The 17,980-nt window shown below is 55.2% G+C and overlaps 1 protein-coding gene across 2 annotated transcripts; it reads right to left on the bottom strand.

Moving 5' to 3' along the window:
- Positions 1-3,201: 3,201 nt before the first annotated feature.
- VSIG8 (V-set and immunoglobulin domain containing 8) lies at positions 3,202-10,983 on the bottom strand. 2 transcript variants are annotated; one of them, XM_032463947.1, is made up of 7 exons: positions 10,769-10,983; positions 7,167-7,342; positions 6,418-6,619; positions 6,074-6,295; positions 5,343-5,468; positions 4,814-5,012; positions 3,202-3,909 (listed from the first exon to the last, which is right to left on the bottom strand). In XM_032463947.1, exons 1-7 carry the CDS (start codon positions 10,815-10,817, stop codon positions 3,636-3,638), a joined length of 1,248 nt encoding a protein of 415 aa, XP_032319838.1. In that variant the 5' UTR covers positions 10,818-10,983; the 3' UTR covers positions 3,202-3,635. The 2 variants fall into 2 exon arrangements, with proteins under 2 accessions (XP_032319838.1, XP_032319839.1); XM_032463948.1 differs by having other exon boundaries at positions 5,343-5,462.
- Between the last annotated feature and the right edge of the window lie 6,997 nt (positions 10,984-17,980).

The following is a 17,980-nucleotide window of genomic DNA, read 5'->3' as shown; positions in this document are numbered from 1 at the left end:
TTCCCTAGTCTACTGAGTGGAATCCATTTTGTGTCTATATACTAGGAATAAATGAAACGATTACTCCATGTGGGCTGGATGGACAAGAGTGTAAACTCTAGAGCCTCACGCGAGGCTCCCCTGGGAAGCAGAGGGAACAGGGCTGAAGTTCGGATCCGGCTCGCTGCCTCCAGACAGGTTTCTACCTAAGCAGCGACTGAGTAATCAATTCTCAACACTCCTTTGTTTCTGGTGAAGCAGGAAAAATAATTAATCCCTCCCCAGAGTCACCAGAGTGACTGGGCCTAGAGTAATTGAAATGTAATGGGGCAGCACGCATAGCTACTCTGAAAGCACAGAAGAAAAACCTCCGGGACTCCATATAGAGACACTCTTGAGAATTTGGGGCTTAAGAAGACTGGAGAATAACTTCCTAAAACCTGGGCGACAGGACCAGAGAAGGAACTGAGTCAGGAAAGACTCAGATTGTCCCTTGAATAGATTTCCCAGGTCATCCAGCCCTGGGAGACCAACTTATAGAAATTCTGTGGGTGCTAAGTTGGGTTTCTGATGGTTGCCAAGGACATATGCATTACCTGAATAATTTTTCATCAACCAGAGGAACTAGAATTCAGTTTCAGCAAGACTGGGGAGAGATGCACGAAAAAGATGGAACTAGGAAGTGGGGTGAAGACAACTGACTTGGGACTTTCTGTGCCTCTGTGGGAAAACAGAAAAATCAGGACTAGACTTGAGATTCCCTCTCCTGATGCAGCGTTTGTGGACACAGCCTTCCGCCTGCCTGGGGACAAAGTCTGCCTAAGATTTGCAAGCCAGTTGTTAAATGCAGCAATTATTAAAACTTAAATTATGTAAATTTACCATTAAAATAAATTAGATTAAAACATAGGAGATTAGTGCTCCAAATTCATCCCTTCCTAATGAGTTTACTAGAGTTCATTATTGTTTCAGTTTTTGAGATTCTTTACTCTTGCAGTGTGGGAATGGTGGAAACACTCCACGATGGTGTGCTTCTGCACATTTCTCACATTTCTCCCGACTCCACGCCAGGGACATCACTTTGGTAGCCTGAGATCAGCCATGATGGGAGAATTTGCATCAGGGAAATGGTACATGCTACATACACATCAGGGCTTCCCTGCCCCCTACACCCTCAACCCACTCCCAAAGCCACTGGGAAACATTTACCACCAGCAGTGTTCTCCAACACTGATAAGGTTTCATGCCGGAGAAATGAAAAAAGGCCAGGTGTCCCTAAAGCGAAAACTTAGGAGCAGAAAATTCTCTCCTTCCTCACCCAGCGGTGGTGAGTGCAGTGATAATTTATTTAGGGATTTAAGAACTTCCCTGGCTTCCCTGTTGAGTCACCCTACTGAAAGTTGTTTCCAGAGTCTCTCTCAAATCTCTCTTACAGCTTTTTAATGAGCTTTTCTTGCCAGAGCCTTGCTGTTCTCAGCCTTCGAAGGGAGGCTAAGTCTGAACATGGCTCCCTGATTCCTGGGGAAGATGATGTCATTCAACACAACCTGTACAGCTGGCTGCTTCAGTCCCTCATCACCTCAAAGGAGGCAAAGCTGGAGGCTCCTCAGACTGGGAGAGCCCTCCCCAGGTCATCCTAGTCAATGCCTGCCTCGGGGCAAAAGTGTGCCAGGCCCAGCACGCTGCTGAAGCTCTAACTCCCTATCTATGATCAAGGCATCCTATAGGTGCTCATAAATGTTTCCAAATAAGTGAGGGGATGGATAGTTCCTGAAGTTCTCTGTTCCCCTCACTGTTTAATCCCGTTACCCTCTGTGTCCCCATCCATCCTCAAGGACCGCTCACCTCCCACCTCCACTCCAAGACATTTGTCCCTGGCTCCGTCTGTCCCACCGTCATCTCTGCTTTCTCTTCCCAAGCTCTATCAAGGTAGAACCATAGATGTCATCACTCTTTTGCAAACATTACAGTACAAGCCAACCAGAAGGGCTTCCTAGTTCAGTACAACTAAGCGGGGTTTCAGGGCTTTCTCAGTTGACTCTGAGGTCCATCCATACAGCACACTTCCCTTGGCCCCAGGGTAGAAGCAGAAGGAATTAGGAAGCCCAGCTTCTCCTCAAAGAAAGAGAGGCAAAAAGAGAAAGAAGTGCCTGGGCTCTTGAAAGGCAGGCGGCTGGGCAGAGGCAGGGAGAACAGAGTGACCCTGAAGTACTGTGCTCTTCAGAAGCCCCTCAATCCCTAGACCAGACAGATGTGCAGTTGTGCACCTGTTCCAGTCATCCTGTATGGAGTACAACCACTTGGTATGCTAGAGGCAGCTGAATTGGAAACGTGATGCTTAGGGCTTCCTAAGAGTAAAACTTTGACCAAGGGATAAAAACTACGTGGGGACAAAAATTGAGTTCAATAGAAGAAATATATCTCTGACAGTCAGAGGTCAAACGGACTACTTTGGGAGATATGAGATGCCACTGGAGGGATTCAAGAAAAGGTGGAAATATCCTTTATCAGGAATTCTGTAGAAGAAATTCAAACATCAGAGAAACAGCCTAATGTCTTAAAGTCAAACACACTTGGATCAAAACCTGAGTTATTTCCTTTGTGGCCTTGGGTAAGACACCTAATTCCTCTGAGCCTCAATTTCTTCATCTATATAATGGGATAATGCACTTCATAGGACTAAAGTAAGCATTAAATAAGACAAAATATTAGAAAGCACGTGGCATTCAGAGTTTGATCCCAATAAATGTCAACCCCCTTTCCATTAAAAGGGGGACTGCGTTAGATGAATTTGAAGGTCTTTCTACCCCAGAGTATGACTCCAAAACCCTTCCTGGTTGATGAGAAGGATGGCATACATCTGGGAGAGATGAAGTCAGGATTTGGTAGATAGGAGTGGAGGAAGGAGGATGCTGAGAACGGTGAGGGAATATCCAGAGAGGTCATCCCTGCCAGCTCCTTGTTTCCCCTCCTTTGATTTCTAGAATAAAAGAGAAAAGTGAAATTCTAGATTTAAAATCAGGCCTGAGGATTCTCAGTTTCCGCACCTGTTTAGTGAAAGAGTAGGATTAGACAGCCCCTTCCAGCTCTGACTGCTCCCCATCCAAGGAGGGGGTGGGAGGAATGGTACAGGAATGATGAGGGACAACAGGGAGCAGCACCCAACCCCGAGCAGGGCCCACCACCCTGACTCCATGCCCACCCCTCTGTGGAACCACAGTCTCAAGTTTTACATTTTCTTTATTGTGCTAACACAGCCGCCTCAGAGCTCAGATCTCACACACACAGCAATTCAGTCCAGACCTCCACCCACCCGGCCGCCCCCGGGGCTCTCTGCCTTGGCTGGGGACACAGGGCCTTCAGCCTCAACCGCTCTCAGAGACGGCCTCACCCCTCCTTCTCCCGGAGCCTCAGGGCCCAGGGCTGCGGAGAGGGCCCGGGATGGCCTTTCTCTGCCCTCGCCCGCCCCCTCCCACTTTGGGGGATCGGAGGGAGGCTCAGCCTCCCCACTCAGTTCTCGAGGGAAACGCCTCCAGCCCCCGGCCGCAGGGCGGCCTGGGGCAGGCGAGGTCGGCGCCGGCCCGAGCGCGTCCCCAGCTGCGAGCGGAGAGCCCCGCATCCTCCTCCCGGCCGGGGCGCAGCCCGGCGCCGCGTGGTCACACCAGGAGGCCGTCCTCGCCCGGCAGCGGCCCCTCGGCGGCGCTGTCGGTGGGCTCGGCGCTCTTGACCTTGACGTACACCGGGGAGGGGCCCGCTTCGCAAGCGGCGGCGGTGCGGGGCTCCAGGGCCACGTCCTCGGGGCCGCCGCAGGGCGGAGGCGTGTACTTGCGGCGCTGGGAGCGGCTGACGTTCTGCGTCGGGTACCCCAGGAGCTGGGTGACGCGGCTGCCGCGCCCGCTGGCCTTCCACCCGGGCGCTACGGCGTCCTCTCTGTGGAAAACAACAGGCGGGCGGGTGAGCGGGCTCCTCCGCGGCGCGGCGTGGGCACGGCCTGGGCAGAGCCGGGGACTCTTGGCATCCTCTCGTCTCCCGCGCCTCCCTCCACCTCCCCTCGCCTCTCAGCCTCCTCCTCGACCTACTCTCCTCTCTGCTTCTTCCTGGGCCGGCGACCCCGCAGCGCTCTCGGGGCCACCATCCCCATCCTCCTGTCAGGGCTTTTCCATACGGCAGGCAGCCCCCGCTAGGCGCCCTCGGGTCCCTCCGGTCCCCTTCTGGTGTTTTCGAGGGCTTTAATAGGGAGGGAACCTTGGAGATCCAGAAGAAGCTGCTTTCCCTGTCCGTCTTTCCTTAACTAACCTTGGCCTTGCACTCGCTGGCTCGCTCTCTCCTCCTCACCTCCTGCCCCCCAAACTTCTCCATCTTTTCTTCCAGCCCCAGGGCATTGCAGTCATTAGCACTACTAGTCTTGTTCTAGTTTTATTTCTAGTTTTTTTCTAATATAAGTTATTAGTACTATTCTTGTTCATTAATTCTTCTTAAATAAGCATGTCCAGAGTTTTCACCGGCGCAATACAGAGGAAAAGTGAAAAACAAAACAAAAAAAAATACAGGCCCTGCCCTCCAGGGGCTTACAGTCTAGACGAGGACAGAGAGGAGCAAAGGCAGGAGGGAGGTGGAGGGCTGGGGAGCAGAGGTGAAGACGGTTCATGAGAAGGGGGAGAGAAAAAAGCCCTGCGACGAGTGGCAGGTTGACATGCTGTGGTCCCAGCACTCCGCGGCGATGGCAGGCAGGGTGGGGGTGGGGTTCCCGGCCGGCCGGTGGCAGGCAGGGGTGAGGAGGGGCAGGGCGCCGGCCCCTGCCGCGCAGCAGCATGCAGCATGCATCAGGTTTTACCTGATCTCATTAGCCAAGTCGCCGCAGGCCCCGCCGCGGACCCCGAGGCCGATGCCGTTGCCAAAGGCACCGCCGGAGCCGCCAGCCCCGGAGCCCCCGCAGCAGCAGCAGATGAGCCCCGCGATGCCCACCAGGAGGCAGGCTAGTATGAGCAAAGAGCCCAGCACTGCGCCGATAATGATTCCGATGCGCCGGGTGTCTGGGGAGAGAAGTAGAGACTAGTCAGGCTTTCTGCAGCCTGGCGGGTGCCTGGCTTAATAGACGATGTCAGGGCAGGGCGTCCGTGGGAAAGAGGGCCAGGGGTGGGCAGGGGGTCTCAGGACCCTCGGACATCCAGCGAGGAGTAGGGAGATGCAAGTTAACCCCTGATTGCATGTCTTCCCCAGGGCTTCCCAGCTGCCGCAGGCAGACCTGGGCACTGAAGGCAACAGGAAAACAGCTCCAGCTGAGGCTCCAATATACAGCCCAGGTTCCTCCAGTCCAACCCTCCCTGCCACCGGGCCCCCAGGGCCACTGCCGCTGCACCCACCTGAGACCTTCACTTCCACCACACACACGCTGTAGCCCACGTGGTTGGCCACGGTGCACTGATACAGCCCATTATCCTTGTGGGAGATGTCCTTCAACACCAGGTCGCCGTTATTCAAGCCTGAAACTGTAGGAGCATCAGAGGGCTGTGGTGAGGTTGAGGGGCCTGACCCCCAAGAGCTTCACCCCCGCCTCTACCACTGTGGGGTGGGGCATGGAGGAGGGAAGAGGGTCTGCACACACACCACACACACACACATACACACACACAGGTCCACCTCATTCCCCAGGTGAGACACCTTCCCCCTGCTGAACCAGAGGCAAGGAAGGGCCCCTTTCCCAGCAACAGGAGCGATACCATTAATTCACTCTGTGACCTTAGGGGTATATGACCCCTTCCTGAGCCTTGGTCTCTTCATTTGTACAGTGAGGACAGGGCTAGACCAGAGGGATTCTGAGGTCCCTTCCAGTTCTGATAGTCTTTGATAGTGAGCACTAGCCAGCTTCTCTGTGTGCCAGCAGCTGTCTACACCTCACCCCACTTAATACGCATGTGCCCCTGAAGGTAGATGTTATCGTCCCCTTTTCCTACACTGCAGAGTGGAGCAAGCTCAGAGGAGGCGCCCCCAGAGGAGACCAGGGATTCTCGGTTTGACTTGGTAACACTAATGACCCACGGAAGCCCCAGCTGGACCCAGAGTCCCGATCTTCCCCTCTCCTGGGCCCCCTCACCTTGATTTACGGAGCTGTGGAAGGACTCCTGGTAGGAGAGCTCAGAGTGGAAGCTGTGCTGGGAGTGGTAGGACCCAGCCCGGTAGGGGTGTGTGTGCCCGCTGATCTTGGCCCACCTGTAGGAGAGAGGCGGGCTGCCCCCATTGGCAAAGCACTTCAGCACCACATCGTTGCCGGATGTCATGTGACCCTCAGACCAGCACAAGGGCACTGCTGGCCGTGCTGCAGAGAAATGGGCAGTTGTGAGCCAGGACCCAGCAAGAGGCAGAGCCAGGGTCAGGGCGGCCAGACTGCCCTTGGCTCTGAAATCTGGGGAAGGGGAGCCCAGAGGAGCCTGGCCATACCTTGGACGGTGACAATGACCCTCCGGGTGGCCATGGTGGTCTTCTTCACCCGGCACTCATAGGTGGCAGTGTCGGATACCTGCAGGTTCGTGAGGGTGATGGAGGCATCATACTGACTGGGGTCTGAGGCTGCAAAGCGGACCCTCTGCTGCAGATGGGGGAGGTTGCCATGGTTGATCCTCTTGTCCTGGTAACTGAGAAACTGTGAAGAAGAGAAGAAAACAGAGATGGGGAGACAGGCAGCACCAAGGGGGGCCTTGTGGATTGGCTATCTTAGGCAATTCACTGAACTTCTCTGAGACTCAGTTTTCTTAGCTGAAAAATGGGAATGATGATGCCTGACCCACTGACTTCTTACAGAATGGGTGAGATCGGATGAGATCAAGCACCGTCTACCTGATGTCTAACTTCAGGGGCACTTGAGGATTAAATGGGGTGAGGGGTACACAGCTGCCAGCACACACAGGACCTAGCTGGTACTCAGTCAAAGACTCTCAGAGTATAAGGTCCGGGCAGAGACAGGGCCTTGTCTTCCCTTTGGAGTGGGGCAGGGAGGAGAGGGACTGACTGGCTGGCTTTACTTGTGATGACAGAGCTCCTCCCTGTTGCCCCATTCTCTGAGAAGTCTTGGGGGAAGTTCCAGGGCTCGGTTTTCTCATCTGCCCTACTTTTCCCCTCCGGGTGTTGGCTGCCTAAGAGGTAGACACCATGAAGTGTAGCGGAAGGGAGACCCCGTGCCCAACACTCACCACATTCTCCCTATGTGAGGGGTCCGAGTTGACCTGCATCCACTCAATGTCCAGCCCATTAGGACCATAGTCCTCAGGGTCCAGGATGTAGGGGCAGCCCAGTCTCACATTATCACCTTCCGCCAGGTACAGGACCTCCTGGCCATCCCCGTTGATCCGCACAGCGGACAGCAGTGCTAGGACATAGGCAGAGCAGACAGGGGTAAGGAGAGCGGAACCAGGGCTTGGGTGGTCAGCTTCAGCCCTGCTCCGTCCACTGTTTCCATCAGCAGCAACCCAGGGCTCAGTTCCTTAGGGAGGAAGGGCTGCTCTGAGTGTGTGCATAGGTGTGTGCATAAATTGATATATGCCTGTCTGTGTAGACTTGTGTCAGTGTGTCTGTTTTCTATATTTGTGCAGGATTGCATCTGAATACTGTTTCTATGTACATAGCTGGTATGTCTGCTCGTATGTCTGCAGGATTGAGCACACATGCATGGCTATGCACACACGTGTACATTGTGTGCTTTTGGGTATTTGTGGCTGCTTTTGTGTACTGTGGGGATAATCATGCACGTGACCAGGTAGAGTGTCTGCTTATATATTTACATGTGTGTGTGCGTGTGTAGGCACATGGAGCACATAGAGTGTTAAATGCTCTGATGGAAGATCCTGGCTGGTTAAAAGCCACCTCTGTCTGGGCCAAGTGAGGTGGTGGTGTCTGGAGGCAGGAGGATGGACACTGTGGCCTCTGGAGTCCCATTCTGACCCAAGGAGTGGAAGAATGGGTATGTCTTTGTGTCTCAGTGTGTATGACAGTGCATGACTGTGGCTGTAGGCCTGCGTGACCATGTGTGCCTGGCTGGGTAAGGGCTCTGAGTGCTAGGGTGGGCCTGGGCGTGACCATGCCCAGGAGCCTGGCTGTGTCTGTGTGTGTGAGTGCATGATGGTGCTGGGAACATGGCCACACATATCGGTCGGACAGGTGAGCTTTGTGTGGAGGCGTGTGGCATTGTGGATCTTGTGTCCGTCCCCTTGTGTGATCATGTGGCTCAGGTACATCGACCCCCCAACAGGCTCACCTCAGTTGGGGCTCCTCCCTCTACAGCCAGCCCTAGCCCCACTGAGTCAGCCGATGGGGAGGAGCCACGATCTGGAAGCTTAGGACCCATCTCTTCCTCCCTACCCTGAAGCCCCAGGCAAGTGCTAGCCCCAACTGGTTGGACCTAGAGAAGACTATGAAGGTGGGTGTGCCCGGGGCCCCCGCCCTGGCTGGGCAGGCAGTGTGCCATCTCCCAGTCTCCTGCAACCCTCCCTCCCCAGGCCCCTCACCCAGCCTGGCTCAATCTCCCTCTGCAAGAATCAGCAAGTCCTTTGGAGTCCCAGCCCCTGGTCTCGGCAACTCATTCTGCTTTGCCCTTCTCTGGCTCTCTCTTGGGACCACCTTCCCACTGAGAGGGCATCTCACACACATACGCACAATTACACACTGTCACAGCCAAGGATATCAACACATGGACACACTCATAAGCCTTCAAAATGCAGGTACATGCCTATGTGATCCCACCTTCCTAGTCCACAGACACTGTCAGGTCCCTACGGACACATGTGTGCACACAAGCACAGGTATGTGTTAATCCAGAAGACACGCCCCCGGCACACACTTACAGTCCCCCATGTGCATTGGTTCATGACCAGACATTCATGCAGGAGCTTAGTCTGGGTCTAGACAGCCAGCAGGTGCCCTTGCAACTCTCCCAACATCCCAGGCATCACTGTACCTGCCCCTCGGAATCCTGGCTGGGCCATCAGCTGTGCCCTGACCCCACTAGCCTCCAGGGTAACCCCAGAGCAGGCAGGCTGGCTGCTGGGGCTCTAACGGGACCAGGTGATGCTTCCTCCAGCCCCAGGCCAAGAAAACATCAGCTCATTCCTGAGATAAGGATCCTAATGCCATCTGCCAACTCCTGGGTTGGCATCAGGCAAGCCAGGGATGAGCCAGAACTCAGCAGAGAGCAGAGGCTCCACCCTGGGGAAGGGCTGCTGAAAGCAACCCACAACAAGAGCGCACTCTCCACACCCCGGGAGCCAGCTGGAGGGTGGGAATTCGGGGAAGGGGGCTCGGGAAGGAGGGACAGGTTGAAAGAGAGCCCCTCCACCCTGCCCTAGGCAGTGTCTTCCCTTGTCCCAGGCCAGGGAACCTCACCCTGGCCTTTCCATCCCCCTAACAGCTTTCTTAACCTCCTCCCAAGGGTTTCAAGCTTTCTGCACCCCTTGGCTCTCCTGGGGAAGTTGGTCCTGGTGTCTCACCTGCGTTCCTCTTGCTGTGGCACTGAGGATGGACTTCCAGGGAATGGAAGAGAAGAGAGAGGCTGGGGACAGGGAAGAAGACCAGAGTGGGAGAGCGAGCTGGGCACGGAGCCTTGGAGGGAGGATGGGAGGGAAACACAAAGTTCCCCAAGGCAGAAGGCAGACACCTGAGTAGTGGTGTCTCCTCTCAGCTGGTAAGTCCTTTGTGAGTTTTTAAGCTGCTTCCAGAGCTCCTAACCCTCCCTCTGCTGGGGAGGGAGGGAGAGAGAAGGGAGGGGAGAAAAGGCAACCCCACAGAGGGTATTGGTGCATTAGGAGATTAAGACACACTACACACAGAGATGCCCCAGGTCCCCAAAGCAGAGCTTCTTGAGTGAGCTCTGCCAGCCCAGCTCTCACCAGACAGAGGGTGTTGCAGGCATCCTGCTGGAAATGCGGTCATTCACACACACACACGCACATCACACACTTGCACACAGAGGCTGAAAATGTCCCCCCTCTTCTTGAGCTCCTCCCTGATGCCCCCTCAGCCAGAATCCAGATCCCAGGAGGGTCTCAGAGTCCTTTCCAGCAATGCTCACATAGCTTGGCCCTTTCTGGGACTTGCCCCATTCCAGGCAGGCAGCCAGGACATCCAGTCCTGAGCCCTGCCCTCCAGGTGAGCCCCAGGGAAGGGCTCTGGGAGTTACCCTCCCCACCTCCCCAGACTCAGCCTGGAGGGGGCAGATGCTACCCTGGAACTCTCACAGCACAAGGGCCCCCTGAGCAGAGGTCTCAGGTCCCGGCTGTCACTTGCCAAGCTGGAAGCAACCCACTTCCACTCCACCAGCCCGAGGCTCTGCCCTCTCGAGGCAAGCGATTCCTGGCCCTTGGCTCTGGCTTGGGGTGGGGGAGGCCCTTCTGCTGGAAGGAGCACACAGACTGATGGAAAGATCTTCCCCAGGCTCCTCCTCAGCCCCCACCCCCAGATGAACTTTGCTGCTCACCTGACCCTCCTACCCCACTGCCAGTTCCCACGGCAACTCCGGGCAAGTCCTGTACTCCCATTCGCAGCATGTGCATACATGTGTGGGCCCCACAGGTCCACGGACACAGTGAAGAGCCATCCAAAAACACATGCCTCAAACCCCCAGGCGCAGGGCTTTCCTGGGGAGAGGCCCCCTTGGCAACATCCAAACCCTGGGAGCAGCAAGACAAGCATGGGCAACACCCTGCCAGGGCATCTCAGACCACCTTCCAGGCCCCTCCCTTGCTGCCCTCTCCCTGCCCATCCCGTGCCATGTGGGCATCCCTGCCCCTGCTCAGCCCCGTACCTGGGCTCAGGCACACGAGCAGAAGGTGGAAAGCTCCTCGAACTCCCATGTCTCTAGGCTCGATGTTTCCTCCGCCTGGGCTGGGTATCCCTGGCTCCGGTGGCAGTGGGGCCGGTGGTGGTGTGTGCAGACAGGTGGAGGGAGGGGGAACTGAGGGCCCAGACACTGCCCCCCGGGGTGGCAGGAAGGTGCAGTGACTGCCTGGCTGGGGAGCAGCCGGAGTTATTTCTATAGGAGGGAGGGGGCCTGGTCCCCGCCTTAGGGAGGAGTCCCAGGAACCCTAATTAGCAAGGTGACAAAGTGTCCTACCCAGGCATCACCCAGCCCTTACCCAAGCTCTTCCCTATCCCAAGAGTGGTGCAGGATGTCCAGAGGTCTTGTAATTAGGCACCTGTTAAACTTCCACTTCCTCCTGGCCCCATCCTCAGGGTGACAACAGTCACCCAATTTCACAGCGTCCACGGAGCTCCCCTCACCACTCATTTGTTGCCTCCTTCCCTGGGGGAAGTGGGGAAGAGGAAGGAGAAGCCAGGCTTGGGATGGAGGGTGGCCAGGACTTGCAGGGCTCCCCCTGACCCCGGGGCTCTGGTGTCTGACACGCCCTGCCAGTGCAGGCTCCAGCGCCTCTCCACCACGGATCCCTGAACTTCCAGGCCCTCCTCCCACCCAAGTCAAGGTCTGTGGGAAAGGGCACCAGGGAAAGAGACACTGGGCCTGGAAGGGAGGCCCAGGCAGATGAAAAGGACCCAGGACTTCAAAGGGAGCCAGGCCTCCTGAGATAAAGAGGAAAGGAAGGGGGTCTGCCCCTGGCTGCCCCCTCTGGAGCTGTGTCCCCTACCCACACCTGACACAAGCTCATCCCCAGGTGTAGGGGATCCCTGGGAGCTGGGGTTTCATGGGGGATCCAGCACCCCACCTCCCCCACAGAACTGAAACCTGAGGCCTGAGAGGAGAGGGACCAGAGTGTGTGAAGGAGTGAGGTGAGTGGACAGGTGGGAGAGGGGATGTTGGAGACAGAGTGGGCATATGCATGCGTGCGTGTGTGTGTGTGTGTGTGTGTGTGTGTGTGAACCTACTAAGCAGAATGTGCCAGTGCATCTCGAGGAGCACCAAGACCCTCTGTGTGTACTTCCTCTAGGGACCACAGGGACCCTCATAACCTGGACTGTCATCAGGGTGGCTAAGCCAGCACAGTTCGGGTAGGACGGAGCTGGGGTGGGGAGGTCCTGCTGGGCAGAGGGAGGCAGTGGAGGACCAGCCTCTGCTCATTGGTCCAGGGGTTCCCAGGACAAGCCTTGGGTCTCCCCTGGATTCCAAGACTACCCACCACATGTTGGGGTAGGGCCGTCTGGTCATGAGTGGCCTTGTTCAACAGCTCAGCACTCTCAAAGGAAACAAAGGCCCTCCTACCCCTGACAGGAGCGCAGGAAAGGGGTGGGGAAAGATTCTTGGAGAAAGTGATGGAGCTCTGGGATACTGCCAGGGCCCACCCCTCTGGGAAAAACAAGACGGAACAATAAGGAAGCACACAGAGTCCACGCATCTCTGCATTCCAAACCCCTCCAGCTGCCCTCCTCACAATAACAGGGTACTCCGGGAACCACCAGGGGTACACAAAGAATATCCTTATGTCCTTATTTATTTTGAGGATTATGGGATTGTCCTGTACCCTCTGGAGAGCAGGGATCATTACCCCCACTTTACAGATGAGGAAACAGAGGCCTGGAGAAGCATGAGGATTCAGCCCAGGTGATGCTGCCAAGGTCTGAGTAACTGGCGGACATGCAGGCATCCTGACTCTCAGTCCAGAGTGGTCCAAGAAAAGGGCACGGTAACCCTATGGGTAACTAGACCCACTCGTGGAGGAAGTCAGTGATGACCAGAGGGGAGAACAAGTAGGACCAGAAATAGGGAGCCTTAGAAGAAAGGAGTAAGGTCGTGGTTCCATTAAACTGAAATATAGGGCTGGAGTTTAACTGGGTTCTGGATTTTAGCTAATGTTCGAGTGGGAGTGGAGGCTGGAGATGGGATTAAGGTTGGGGTTAGTTGGAAAGGTGAATGAGATTGAGGTCAGATTTGAGGTTGGGAAGAAAGTTAAGTCTGAGATTAGGGCTAGAGCTGAGGCTAGGGTTTACAGCTGGGGTTCGGAGGGCGGTAAGGAATGGCGTTTTAGTTTCATGTTCAGCTTTGCTTGGGAGTGCAGTTAGAGCTAAACTGAGGGCTAGGTTGAGACTAAGGATTGGATTTACAGCTGAGTTAGAATTGAGTTTAAGATTTAAGATAGGCTGTGGTCAGGGTTAGAACTTGGGCAGGGATCAAAATGAATTTTACTTGTGATATAGAGACCTCAGTCTCCTTCCACTAAATCTAAGTTTGGCTAAAATTTTCATGCCTTCGTTCTGGGAGAATACCAATGGCACATGTGGATTGGGGTCCCAAGATTTTGGAAAGAGTTCAAAATACACATGAGCCCATCTGAGGGGCATGAAACAGCTTCATCCCATAACACATGTAACCTTCAGAATCCTGCTCCATGACCTAAGCTGGTCAAGCTCCCTTCTGGGAGCATCTGGGGAGGGGATGCAGGGAACTATAGCAACGAATGGGGCTCTGACACCCAACTGAACTAGTTGGTGGTCCATCAGACACAATTTGACTGGGGAGAAGGGGGTCCTGCTTTTAGATTCTAGGAGATGGGAGTTGGGGGAGGCTGAGGGCCTAGGGGCTCCTAGAAGAACAGCCACTTTTGTGGGCTCCATGCAGAGGCCCCTCAAAGCCTCAAAATGCAGAGCACATCGTTGCTTTCCTTTGACCCACTGAGGACTAATTGCCATCTCCTTGCAATCTGGGGCTCATAAAAGAAGCTTTCAGCATTCCTGCCTTGTGCCCTGAATCCTGCAGGGGTTTTGGGGGGAGGGGCTGTGCTGGAGTGAGGGCACTGGGGCCTCAGCTTCATTTTCATAGCACAGGTCCAGCCCGCGGCCCCTCCTGAGACCAGCCCACAGCCCACATTTCTCTGTGGGCATCATCCTTGGAGGAAGAGGGCCCACTCCTGGGAGGCCCCCAACCCCAACTCCTCCTTCTCCTATTTCTCCACCAGTCTCCGCCCCAAACATCCCACCACCCTACCCACTTCTTTTTCAGGTCCCATAAAGATCTCAATGGATCCAGGAAACTATTGGGGTTCCCTCTGTGTCCCAGGGAGAGAGAAAGAGATTAGTGAGACAGTGGTTATAGAGGGGGCAGAGAAACACACATGGCATCGAAACGGCCCATCTAGAGGTTGAGAGAGAGACAGGAGACAGACGGCACAGCTACGATCTGGGACCCAGCACACCAATTTCCAAAAGGGCCCCTTGCTTTCCCCTGAGAAACCCACAGCTCCCTGGGGGAAGCGTGCCCTCTCCTTGGTGCACACCCCCTCCCCCCCCAAGATGGGTTGTGTTTGCTTATATTCTAAGGCAGAAACAGAAACTCAAAGACAGAGGCTTGGAAAGGAGTGGACAGAGGTACAGAGGAGGAGGGAGGAGGCAGGACAAGGACCCAGAGAAGCCCAGAGACAGTTTCTGAGATGAGGTGCAGCCCAAACCCAGAACCTCAGTGGGGAAGGACAGGCAGAGGCCTTGGCCCACCTACCCATCCTCCAAAAGGCCCTTCACAGCAACTCCACACAACCCCATAGGCCCTGCCCTCACCTGCCTGGACCTATCTCCCAACCCCTCTCCCCATCTCCCAACCCCTCTCCCCAGGTTTCCTAGGCTCAAGTTCAAGCTCCCCATCTCCCATCCAGAGCTCTGGGTCTGCAATTTGACCCTTTTAAACTCCCTACCACACATAGTCAGCAGGTTTCTGAGCCCTTCTCCCAAGGCCCCACGTAGACCCAGGTGCTCCCGTGCATCACCCAGGGAGCAAGCAGCAGATCCCAGGGGGGAGACAAACCTCTGAAGACAGGGTCTGGGAGCGGGAGTCATGAACAGCCTTGGGGTAGACCAGCCGTGCTAAGTGTCAGAGAGGGCAGACAGAGACACCAGGGGCACACAGTCTCAGAGAAGCTGGGGAGCCACCGCCGCTGCTTACTCTCCACCAGCCCTCAGTGAAGGTTTGGGGCTGGAGGACCACCAGGTGAGGCCAGGTTTGGACTGAGAAGGGCAGGGGGCTTAGAGGTGTGATGGGAGAATGTCAAGTTCAGAGAGGGAAGTTAGAGTTAGAGAAAGAAAGACAAGGCCCACATGTGGGGCTCAGTGTCAGGAACCGGGTTGGGGTTTTGGGGCTGAGGCCCAGATCAAGGCTAGCGGGCAAGAGCTTCTGACACGTGAGACTCAGGGACTCCCTGAGGCTTGGTGATTCCTGCTGGTCCACTTCAGAAGAAGAGAGACCCTAGGAGCAAGCCTGGCTCTGCCCAGCTCTCTCCCAGCAGGTGATATCCTGGAGCTGACCCAGACTCATAAGAGCAGACAGCACTGAAATGGCCCCATTACTGAAAGGAGTCGCCTTCGGCTTTATCAGCAAAGCATCTCGGCAAAGAGGGGCTGATGGAACCTTATGAACTGAACTGTTATCAAGGGAACAGTGGAGGAAAGAAGAATTCGCTATTAAAGAGTATGTGGATTCCTGATGGCAAACTTGAAAAAGAATTAAGAGTCCCTGAAGATAAAAGAGAATTTCACCTGGCCAAGATCAACCATATCCTACAGAAGCTTCATCCATTCAACAGATGGGCTGGGCCTTGTGCTAAGCCCCGGGGAAGCAGCGGTTTGCAAAACTCTGTCTTCTGGAGCGCCCAGTCTGGAGGGGGAGACAGACGAGGGAAGGAGCACCAGGCATGCTGAGCTCTGGTGATGTGCGGCAGGCCCCCTGGCCTGGTGGCCATGACCTTGAAACAGCCACCTGAAGGATACTTGCTGATGTGCCCGACAGCACTGAGAGGAGAGGGATGGCCGGAAGAGTGTTTCAGTTTCGAAAAATAAACCAGGGCCCTGCCAGACACAGCAGAGAAGGGAGTGACGTCAGGAGAGGCAGCTGGTGGTTATTTTTGGACTAAAGAGGGAAGATCCTTGAGAATTGAGCTTCTGGGGGTCTTCTACCCAATCCACCCACAAGCTCAGCGGGGTCAGAGCCAGACCCTCAGGTTAGACTAGGCAACTAAGACCGATCATCCTGGACCAGGTCTATGTGTGTGTATGGACAGAGATTTGCCTTGGATTCTGCCACCTGGGTTCCCCGATACATATCCGCAGAGGGGCCCCGGGGTTCTCCTTGGCCCCTGGGGCAGCCCCAGGCCTGCCTTGCCTTCCTGGAAGTTGCCAGGGAAGGTGTGTGGAGCTGGCAGGAAGCAGAGCAACGCTGGGTGTGTCTGCTTCACAGCCTTCCGCACTAAGCCCTTCCCGACCAACCCTCACTCTGATCTCCTGTTTGTTTCCTGTTGCCTGGACACCGGGAGGGAGGAAGGAAGGAGAGGAAGGAGGTGCCTAGAAGGGGTGGGACTCAGAGGCAACACAGCTTGGCCAGGGCTGCCTGGGACAGTGGAAGTGTTAACTGGCAGGAAAGCAACATGCCCAGCCCGAGGGATTAAGTGGGAGGTTCCCTAGTTTCCCCCACTTCCTTCCTCCAACAACACTTCCCACCCTCAAAGCTCAGAAGAGCATGCCTTCCAGAACTTCAGGCACTTCGCCACATGGGGTCCAGCTGCACAGCAGCTAGGGTAGGAGACAGCTGAAGATGTGTCATGTAAGAAGAACCTGGACTTGTTTTTTGGGTCCCAAAGAGCAACATTAGGGCCCCACAGCGGATGCACAGGAAGACATATATTGACTCAGTATTGACTTTCTGAGCATCAGGGCTGATCTGAGATGGTTTGGGTTTGGCCTTATGAGGTAATGAGCACCCTCTCAAGGGCTGTGCAAGCTCAGACTGTCCAACTATTTGATTAGTTTACAAAGGAGATTCCAGCACCAGAGGGTCTTCGAGGTCCTTTCCAGCCTTGAGATTCTATGATCTGGTGTTCACTCCCACTAGCCCAGGGACCAACAGTCTTTCCCCAGGAGCCATGTGAAAAGCTCAGCTGTGGGCAGTTTCTCCTGCTCCCCACTCCCACCCACCCCCTTGACCCTTGACTCCTCTTTCCAGGAAGTCCCCTGAAAAAATCACCCAAAATCTCCATCCTATTACTGTCCCAGCCTCAAAGTTATCAAAGAACATGGAGATGATGGCTACCCTGCTCCCAAGAGGACATGGAGAATGCAGAAAAAATGCAGAGCCGGGAGGGAGGGAGTTCTGGGAGCTAAGACAGAGGGAAGGCCTAAGCTCTTTAAAGGTAGTTAAATCAAGAAAAACTTAGCCTTTTCCGGGACTATAGATTTCTGTGATGTTGGAAATGAGCTTCTTCCAGGTAACCTTGGTGTGATCTGCCACCGTAACTCTCAGAGTATGGAGGGGAGAGGGAAAGTGGGGCAGATCACCTTGAGAGCAGCCTAGAATGGGGAAGAGACCTCTGGTCTAGAGTGAGCCATCCGCACCCCTCCCCTGGCCACAGACCTCCCCCAGACTCTCACCCTGCAGAAGCAGCAGTCAGGATGGATGAGAGTAAGAAAACAGTGAGGAGCTGCATGGCTTCCCTACCCAGCCTTCTTGTCTGAGACTCCAGCGTCTCCCCTCCACTGTCACCTCAACAGCTGCCACCCTTCCTCACCCCAAAAGCCCTCACTGGCTTTGAAATCTCCTGAGCCCTTCATCCGAGCTTAATCAAAGTGCTTTTACTGAAACCAATTAATGCCCGGCTGTGGCCCGAGTCACCGATGGGGATGGTGAGGATTTCAAGGGTGCTGGAGGACATCCCAGGACCCCACTGAGTCAGGGACAGCCTGGCTCGGCCACCAGGGCAGACTGCTGAGTCACACCCAGCTGGTGCTGCTTCTGCGGCAGGTGCAAAGGTTCTGAGATGGACTCTGAGCCACAGTGCAGCATGACACGGGCAGCAGGCACGCGTGGCCAGGCAGAGCCTGGAGCCCAGCCAGAAGATCGGGGACACGTGCCGAGCAGGCAGCTGCCTGCAGACCTGACTCAGTGCTCCAAGGAGGCATCCAGCCACTGGATTTTCCAGGCTGCACCAGCCCAGTCTGACACTGCAGGGACCGGAAGACCCAAGGAACAGAAAAAAAGAGAGCTGAGAAGTCAATCAGGTACCCATACAACAAAGTTAGTAGCTTGGGCACT

Source organism: Camelus ferus, chromosome 21 (assembly GCF_009834535.1).
Source record: "Camelus ferus isolate YT-003-E chromosome 21, BCGSAC_Cfer_1.0, whole genome shotgun sequence".
Lineage (NCBI taxonomy): Eukaryota > Metazoa > Chordata > Mammalia > Artiodactyla > Camelidae > Camelus > Camelus ferus.
Note: the sequence above shows the minus strand (reverse complement) of the source record. Positions and strands in the feature narration are given on the sequence as shown.